Source organism: Rhamphochromis sp. 'chilingali' (genome assembly GCF_963969265.1).
Source record: "Rhamphochromis sp. 'chilingali' genome assembly, chromosome: 6".
NCBI classification, from domain to species: domain Eukaryota; kingdom Metazoa; phylum Chordata; class Actinopteri; order Cichliformes; family Cichlidae; genus Rhamphochromis; species Rhamphochromis sp. 'chilingali'.
The window spans coordinates 14929087-14938891 of NC_137933.1; the positions used below are offsets into that span (position 1 = coordinate 14929087).

The 9805-nt window shown below is 40.5% G+C and overlaps 1 protein-coding gene across 1 annotated transcript; it reads right to left on the reverse strand.

The window, feature by feature from the left end:
* Window positions 1–554: 554 nt before the first annotated feature.
* Window positions 555–5597, reverse strand: LOC308398168 (long-chain fatty acid transport protein 2-like). The gene is made up of 10 exons (XM_080884634.1): window positions 5036–5597; window positions 4524–4733; window positions 4254–4412; window positions 3916–4040; window positions 3352–3546; window positions 2445–2535; window positions 2171–2369; window positions 1835–1932; window positions 1470–1600; window positions 555–1379 (listed from the first exon to the last, which is right to left on the reverse strand). Exons 1-10 carry the CDS (start codon window positions 5499–5501, stop codon window positions 1206–1208), a joined length of 1848 nt encoding a protein of 615 aa, XP_080740760.1. The 5' UTR covers window positions 5502–5597; the 3' UTR covers window positions 555–1205.
* Between the last annotated feature and the right edge of the window lie 4208 nt (window positions 5598–9805).

Here is a 9805-nt window from a genome sequence, read left to right on the forward strand (position 1 = left end):
GAGTTAAAGAGGACAGATGTTCTGATTTTACTCGTATACGTCACATAATGACTCAGTGCAAAGTTTTTGTTATTGTTAGAGTGAGTTAAGTTACCTTTAAATCCCAAATGGACCTGAGAAAGGTGATGATGGTGACATTCTAAAGACACTTCTGGAACGTGGTCGGAATGTCTGTCAAAAAACTGCACAAACGCTAATGTCAAGGAAGAACACTGATCAGGTAATTTATACTGGTATTTATTTAAACTACTTAGCACCGTTACAATAAGCTAAAATTGTCTTTACTCCAGTTTTTGCTGCCGCTGCTAATAAGGAATGAGGGATTTCTGTGTATGTTGATTTACTCACTTATGTGGTTGTAAATCCAGCGTGGCAGAGCAGAGAATGAGGCCTCTTTGTCTCCTGCCTTCTCATTGGCTGACCTCCATTCCCGGTCCCTCCGCCCCCAATCCCCTATAACCCCGACCACCCTTCAGTTACAAGTTTTGCAACACATTCCTCGCAAACAGTGTTGCAAAAGTATCAGTCTATCAGTCAACACATTTGTGAATATTTTTTTCTGTAACTACATTTAAAACACATGTGCAGTGTGTAGAGAAGAATATGTACAGGTGGAAATTTCAAAGTACACGTTCACATTTTTTCTACAAATTGTTCCTTTTTATTCTACAACTTCTCATATTTTGCAACAATACTTTCATACATTCCCAGCTTCTGTAACCAGTGGGTGCAGTGTGGTCGGCACCAGCTCTGCTGCCCTCTGAAGGTTTCTCCAGCAGCTCAAAAGCACTTACCCTCCACCTGCAGAAGAGTGAACTGTATGTCTTCCTCTGCCGTAACAAACACAGCCCCCCCTCCTACGCCACTGGAAACTTCCACTGCTCCTAAACTCCTCTGACGAGCCCAAAACCAGCACAAAGTGTACCTCACATCCACACAATAATTCACCTATTGATTGATAAGCAGTTTACTTCAGCACACAGTCAACCAACACAGTCACCAAATAACAGTGTCGGCGATATGGGATTTACTCATATAAAAATCATTTTTTAAAAAAGAAAGTATTTCAGACTAAACAGTTGAAATATAAAAAAATGAAATGCATGCCATTATATGTTTGTATATCCACAATGTAAATGTTGTTTGTCATAAATCAACACTAATGTTTTTGAGACTGACAATAAAAAAATCAGCGCTGAACTCGTTTAAAGCCTGAGTCTTCCTTCTGCAATGCAGTTGAATAACTCCTGAGTCATGGGTATGTAGCCCTTATTGTCTTCCAGGTAAAACAGAGGATCCTTGATGAGAGCAGGGTTAAAACCTTCCTCTGCCAGCTTCACCTTCATCTGCTTAAAGGTGCTCGTCACTACCAATGCATCCTGCCAGAGAAAAATGAAATGGTTACGGGATTATTGCTAAGATGTATGCAGATATATCTTAATGTGATTAATTCTTTGAACTTTATTTACCTGTATGCGAACGAAGCGTGGTCTTGCGTAGCTGGGCAAGTAGTTTTTGACATGCTGATATAAAGCTTTGCCATCAAAGTCCATATTTTCTTTCAGTTTCAGCGCTGCCATTCCAATTCTTCCCTCGTGTCCTATTCAGTGAAGGTCAAAGTAAAAAGAAGAAAAAATACCCTCAGAATCCAGACATTAATCCAAACATTCAGAGTTTTTCCTCAGTATGTCAGAAATATGCGATTAATCTCAGAATTCCAAGAAAAAACTTCTGAATTCTGAGTTTTTTTTCTTAGAATTCTGGGGAAAAAAAGATGTTTGTAATATTTATGAGACATACATCACAATAATCTTGCTTTTAGTGTCATTATTACCTGGCACCTTCACACCATAGACATTAGCCTCTTCAACAAAGTCAACTGCGAGCAGGTGGTCAGCCACCTCCGTGGTTGCCACATTTTCTCCTTTCCACCTGTAACAGATATAATACCACAATGTCTGTAATTCTGAAATGATATATCTCAAAATGAGGGTTTTACTGCTTTACTTATTTTTTTAAATCTAGCTTCACAGACAGTGTTACATCTATGTCAGTTTTTTATTGCAGAATAAAGTGTTTCATGTCTACTTTAAGGCAAAAACACTCTCTGGTACTCCTTGTCCTGACCTTTCACCCAGATTGTCAAATTCATTTATTATGTTTCACAGACCTGAAAGTGTCTCCAATGCGGTCTTGAAAGAAGAGAAATCCCTCGTCGTCAATCTTTAGAAGGTCGCCACTGTTAAAGTACATGTCGCCCTTCTCGAACACATCTCTTAGCTTCTTCTTGTCTGTCTGCTGCTTGTCCTTGGCATAGCCACTGAAGGGTGTTCTTTTTCCAATCTTTGCCACAAGCAGACCAGTTTCTCCTGCGAGTAAAAGTAACAGCATACGTTTAAGTAGTAGCTTAAAAGTCAAGACGGCACTTTAGGAAACAGGCTCACCTCTTGGGACTTCAATACAAAATCCTCTAGAGTCTCTGACTGGCTCCTCTTTTTCTGTGTCAAACCTTATGAGGGCATATTTGCATGCCATCTGAAACAGTTTACAGATACATTGAAGAGAAAAAGGAGTTAGTCATATAATTTGCATATACTATATAGGCTGTATACACCAGCAAACATTTGAAAAAAACAAAAACAAGAAAAGTCATGTGAAAAAGAAATTTCACCCACTCTTCACTTCAAAGATTTTATGCATCAAGACAAAATAAAATATATTAATCTGGTTTGGAATAGGTTTTACAATCAAGTAAATACAACATCAGACGAGTAACAACACACAAGATGTTACATTGTCATTATCTTTTTAACAAAGATTCAGCCAAAATGCGGAAGCAGTGTGTGGAAAAAGGAAGCAGACATTTCTGCAGTTTGCTGGTCTGGAGCACTTAAGTGTTGTGTTAACAGGATGCCATTAGGAAAGACATCAGCAGTGATCTTATAGAAGCAATTTTGGTTGCACATCAGTCTGGGAAGGGTTACAAGGCAACTTCCCAAAAATCGGAAATCCATCATTCTGCAGTAAGAAGATTATTCACAAGTGGCAAAAGATCAAAACAGTTTTCAGTCTTCCCAGGAGTAGACGTTTAAGTAAAATCACCTCAAGCTCAGACTTAATGTTTAGAGCAACTACAGAAAAAAAAAAGTTGGAATGGCCAAGTCAAAATCCAGACCTGAACTTCACTGAAATGATGTGATTGGACCCTAATAGATCAATGCATAAATGAATGTTCCCAAACCTCAACAGCCTAGAATGACGTTGTAAAAAAGAGTGGACTAATTATCTTTAGAATTGAAAGAGGGTGTGCTTTCTTTTTCACATGGTTATATCTCCCAATCTACATCTTACTTTGTAGAGAAAATGTTCTCTGCCCATAGCTCCAATTTTCCCACCATAGTTGATAAAGCCAACATTCCCTTCAGTTGCTCCGTAGCATTCACGGATACAAATGTTCCCAAATCGCTCCAGGAACTCAACCCAGGTGTCTTCCCTTATTCCGTTCCCTACGGCCAGTCGGACCTTATGATCCTTGTCATTGTCTCTCTAAAAGAAGGCCAAAGGAGAGGTGAGAACATAAACAATGACCATAAGAAACAATGCTCCTGACTGAAGCAGGTTGGTAGTAATCATTAAAACAGTTTGAGCTTCTAATGCATATCCCAATATCGTCATTACTAAATTATGACCTTAAACTCGTCAAAGGAGCTTGCAAAGAAAAACGTCTGGACTTCTTTAAGTTACTTGAAGACGTTTCACCTCTCATCCGAGAAGCTTCTTCAGTTCTTCTCGGATGAGAGGTGAAACGTCTTCAAGTAACTTAAAGAAGTCCAGACGCTTTTCTTTGCAAGCTCCTTTGACTACGATGACCTGGATGACTGAGAACCTTCACAGACACCTTAAACTTGTGTTTACCTTCGGTGTGTTGCAGAGGTAGCGCATGACCTCGCCTATGTACTGGATGACAGTCACATTGTACTTTCTACAGTCATTCCAAAAGTTGGAGGCAGAGAACTTGCTTCTCAAAACAACAGTGGTGCCTAAAAATGGAAAGATACAGAGTTCAGCAAATATGCCGCTTCATGCTAAGAGTTCAGTGTTGTAAACTCTGCAAGGCGAACTTTAGGACTTCAAAGTACAAACTATAGAAGCGGGTGTAGTTTGAGGTCATGTATATGTTGGTTTAACCTGCAATAAATTCAGGTGAAATCTTGATTTGTGGTTTTATTTTTTGGTAATATTTTATGTGTTACCTTTTTCTATAGCTCCACAAAGTCCCATAAGAAAGCCAGCAGTGTGGTACAGAGGCAGATATATGTAGACAATATCGTCTGAGCGCACACCAGCAAAGGTCAGGGCAAAAGCTGGCATCCATACCCTCTCATGGTTAATCACAGCTGCTTTTGGAAGCCCTATAAGAGCAGATGTAGTACAGTTTTATTGTCATCCTTTTACTCAACCTCTGCATGATAATTGTATGAACATAGATTAGAAGTCAAGGCCAGATAAGCCCTCGAGGTTACCTGTGGTTCCTGATGTGTAGATGTACACCGCAGGACTCTTGATGTTAATGCTGGCCCTGAGCTGACGGGACAGGGGCTCGTCTGACTCCATCTGAATTTTGTCAGAGAGGCTTTCGATGCCGTCCACATGACAGTGCTCACGGAGGATAAACACAAGGATACCCTGCTGCTTCAAAGTGGGCAGCACCTCCTCTATTGCTCCTTGAAGGTCTGAGAGCCAGGGAGGTAAAAAGAAAAGAGGTGCTGATCAGTCATTACAGGGTTACATAAATGTGTGTTTAATAAACAGTCGATCTATTTGATGGTGAAATTAATAAGATATACCCATGCAACTTTAGTGCAGTCCAAACCTCCCAGATTAAAAAAAAATAGTCAGAGATACAAAAAGATCTTTTTAAATGAATTAGACAATATGATCACGTGATATTAAAAAACGAAAGATATGCGCACGTTTAAAGTTAATTTCATTAAAACAAACCCCAACAGCTTACTGCAGTATTTACGCAGCTTACCAGCGCCAGCGATCAGGACTTTGGCTTCACAGCAGGAGAAACAGTGCAGCAGGGATTTGGATCTTATGTTGACGTTGAGGAAGGACGCTGTGCATCCCAGCTTGGACAGTGCGAGCCACATCCATACAAACCACGGCTCGTTGCCCAAGAAGAGGGCTACCGTGTCCCCCTGCTTGAGGTGGGCATGCGTTAACAGAGCCCTGGCCACTTTGTTGCTTTCTCTGTCGGCTTGGCTGTACGTGTAGGAGCTTTCCTCGTAAACTATGAACTTCTTATGCGGATGCTCCGCCACTTTGTCCAGAAAACGATCTAAAATACTGTAAAACTTTTTCTTGATTCTACTCATGCGTATACCGACATAAATGGAAATAAATGTGTATGTTAAATCTTTCAAAAAATAAGGATTCCGGAAGTAAATCAGTAAGGGCAAGACTGCCAACGCGGTGCACAAAATATATGCAAGCATTTTTGTTTTTTAAAAAAGACGAATATGTCAGACCTGCTGCTGGATTCATACATCACCTTTCAACGGACTCCAGCCCTTGGATCATTTCCGTTTACGCCTCCTGAACTTTGAACGAGTTTGAGAGTTCGAGGGGTTAAAATGGGACGACACCCCCCTTTGCCTGCTGTGATTTGTGAGTCTCTTTCTTAACGTTTTTCCTTTTTCTTTCTTTTTTTCTTCTTCTTTTTTTGGCTGGGGAGGAATCACATGAACTCGATGTAGCAGTAGTAAAGTATTTAAAAAAACTGAGGAATAGAATTTTTAAATACATATTTTTCTTAATTTTATATATATATATATATATATGTATATATATATATATATATACATATACATATAGATATATATATCAACTGACCTCGGCACACCTGCACCAGGGTAAACCTCCGCCTACCGTAGTCCTGCTTTACATGTGAAAATAGAGCAACAGGACCGCTGAGTCTTTGACTTTATTTATTTTCTGCTGTGTTTTACTTGCATCTATTTGAAAGAGTGAGTGTAAACACAAAAAATATTTTTATTTTATGTGCTGGAATGTGCAGAAAATAGGTTTAAATGTTAAACTAATTTATTCAAGTCAGAGAATGTTGCATATAATTAAATTTTTACTTGATGCATAAAGTTAAAAGATTAAAACTGATAAAACAAGTTAAAAAAAAGAGACTTTTCCATTTGATTACATTTTGTATGATGGATTATGTAGAAAAAGTAGAATTGGGCTGAAAGATCTATCGCTTTATCACCTCTTCAGGTTGTAAATCGTGTTTTTAAAAAGTAACTAAGTAATTAATTACTTTTGAAAATAAGTAATCAGTAAAGTAATGGGATTACTTTTTTGGGGAAGTAATCAGTAATTAGTTACTGATTACTTTTTTCAAGTAACTTGACCAACACTGGTAGCAAGCGAGCTAAGCACAGGGATGCATGTACCGTTTGCACAGTGTGGTGAACGAGGGAAAAAAGGTGGTCAAAGTATTAGAGCAATCCATCTTTAAAACATCTAAATGGGGCAAATTATAATTTTCTTTCAATTTTAAAATAAAAAAGATGCTGTTGATGTCATCCAGGGAAGGACGGACGTTGTTTTGCTGTGCTGTATTTTAATGTGAAGTGTACATAATTATTTTTTATATTGCATGCATTGGTTATATTTTTGTGCAGTGTTTTATTTAGTTTGCATGTTTTAGTTGCCGGCAAATTGTCCTGGAGAGACTCCGCCTTTTCCCCCGTTTTTACTAATTGGACACACCTGAGAGAAAAGAAAAGGTAATTTACAGAGTGCTCAAGGACACATAAGAGGTTTGGAGCCGGTGTTCAACGCAAATGGAACACGGAGAATGCGAGACAGACAGAGGAAAGACACAGACTATCAGAGAGTAGAGATGATCAGATGGAGCAGACGACCAGCGACTGGGAAGAGAGATTACCAGCGACTGGAAAGGGGAAACGATCAGAGGAAAAAAAGGCAGATGACCAGCGACTAGGGACGCGTAGCGGCAGTCTGGTGGCAATAACGACAAGAGCCAGCTCGTGCACTGCGGGAGAACAGAAGCAGTGAGACCGCGGTGCCGATTGCAGTTTGAGGAAGCGGCGGGCGGAGTTGAGAGCTCTGCCCACCCGGGTAAGTCTTTGACTTATCCTTTTTATAAAGTAAACTGCCAAAGGAATGGTGACTGCCGCCCCCTCCCTTTCTTCAGTGCACCAGGACGTGGAATGCGGGGAGGAAGGCGAGGACTCCGCTGGGTTTCCCTCTTTTAATACTACGCTGGACCTCTTAGTTTTCTGTGACTTTTAGGCCGTGGTGGATTCCACTGGACTTTTAATGTTGTGTGTTATTGATTTTTATTGTGTCTTCCCTTGGCCAAGGTTGTTTTAATTCATTTTATATTTTTAACTATTTAAATATAATAAATTATATTTTTAATTCTACAGTTTTTGTATCGTGTGCTTTTCCCTCGGCGGCTCCACTGCTCTGCCCGCTTTGAGGAAGGTTTCCTTCCTTTTAAAAAACACAAACCATCTTGGAAGCATAATCAGCCTTTCCGCTCCGTTACATTATCATTTCAAATAATTTATAGGATGATATCAAGCATTTTAAGTAGAGATAGTGTTCTTCACAAACTAGCTGGTGTTATCTGTTAATAAGCCAATAAAATGCATTATCAAAATAACCCTATGACTTTCAAACTGGGGCAGCACGGTGGTTAGCACTGTTGCCGCACAGCAAGAAGGTCCTGAGTTCAATTCCACCATCAGGCCGGGGTCTTTCTGTGTGGAGTTTGCATGTTCTCCCCGTGTTTGCGTGGGTTCTCTCCGGGTACTCCGGCTTCCTCCCACCGTCCAAAGACATGCAGCTTGTGGGGATAGGTTAATTGATTAATCCAAATTGTCACTAGGTGTGAATATGAGTGTGACTGGTTGTCTGTCCCTGTGTGTTAGCCCTGCGACAGACTGGCGACCTGTCCAGGGTGTACCCTGCCTTTCGCCCTATGACAGCTGGGATAGGCTCCAGCGCCCCCCGCGACCCTGAAAAGGATAAGCGGAAGCGGATGGATGGATGGATGGATGGACTTTCAAACTGTTAGAATTCACTTTTTACTTAACATGTTTTATTTCATAGTAGTGGAGAAGTCCAGTGATATCTGATCAGGTCACAGTCTTACAAATTGCTCTCCGATGCATCCATCGGAGTATGAGTGTGTGTGAATGCTACTTAGAAAGCGCTTAGAACAATGTGCTTGTGTGAATGCACAAGTTGTGTAAAGCGCTTTGAGTGCTCAGAAGAGTAGAAAAGCGACCAGTCCAGTCCATCTGCCCACCCCTATCTACCATTAGGCTGTGGTTGTGATTCCCAGTCAGATCGTACAGTCCACTATGATGGTAGATTTGCTCCATCTGTGCCTTTGTATTTCTTCAGTATTCTCACTGTTTTTGATTTCACTACAGCACACAGACACACACCATGTTCACTCACCTGAAGGGTTTACCAGTTCAGCCTCATGGCTCTTCCAGGTCCCAGCCGGTATTGTGCCTAAACACCTCAGCCTTACAATTATCTGCAGAACTCAGTACCAACTGAAAGTTCAATGGCCTGGTCATTCTTCACCTAGTCTGCACACCAGCATATTCCCTCTCCGGATGTAAGATGAGTCCATCTCCGTGAACAAACTAACACTGTGTTGCCTTTTCCGAGATTCTCAGTTCCTCTCAGCACTTTCTAAATAAACACTTGCATCTCACACACTGTTGCCTGAGTGTGCTTTCTGGGTTTAGAAAACGAGTAAACATGATATTGTCAGGGAACTCCCGAGTTCCTGAAAACATTGGTTCTATTCTAATGGCGCTCCACCAAATGCAAACTTCCACCCATGATTCAAATGGAATACCAAGTTGATGCATAAACAATAGGGATTTTTGAAACCTGGGCCAGGTATAGAACGTGTAAAGTGTAAACATCGGAAAACATGCTTATGTGCACGATGTTATTTAACTATCTGTTAATTACTGGTCAATCTAATGGCTTTACAGGGAATGCTACTGTCGTAACTCAAAGGTGTCAGGAAGGCTCCTTGTCTGAACCATGTTACTTTTAGTGTGTGTGTGGCAGATGTTGGATAACACCTTTGTCAGTATGAAGCCTGTAAAACTCTCGATGACTCTGGCTCGGATCAAAGTAATCAGATTGTCAGATTATAAATGTGACCTTGAGCTTCAGCACAGTGTCCATGAGAACCCATTAGGTGATTAATGTGAGCAAGTTTGGTTAAATTCTGACCACTAGTTGTGATATTTGTGATTCTTGTGAACTACAAATGGACAGACAGATGCCTCACCACAGCTCGTTTTGCTGGATGAGCTGAAAGTGTAACACCCCTTTCAACACTTTCAAGCTCGGGACTATCTGATCTCCATGAGTTGCACTCCAGTGCTTCCAAAAGTAACATGAACAGTGGAATAATTATGGTCTTGTTTTTCTGCAATTTTCACACTTGGCAAAGACAGGTCAAGTGGGTTTTGTCCAGTGGCTGCCAAATAATGAGCTGAAAACATTAACAGAGGATTTACATCAAAGATTCCTGTGCGGCTCTCCAGCCACCTTCCTTTAACACAACCAACTGATCATAAAAACATAAAAGCAGATAAGGCAGAAAAAACATTACACAACAGTTACACAGTAATAAAGCATTGGCTGCTTTTTCACCCATCCTGTCCTTGAAAATGGTACTTCTCCATTTTCAGAAAAAATGTGCAGAAATGCATGTATG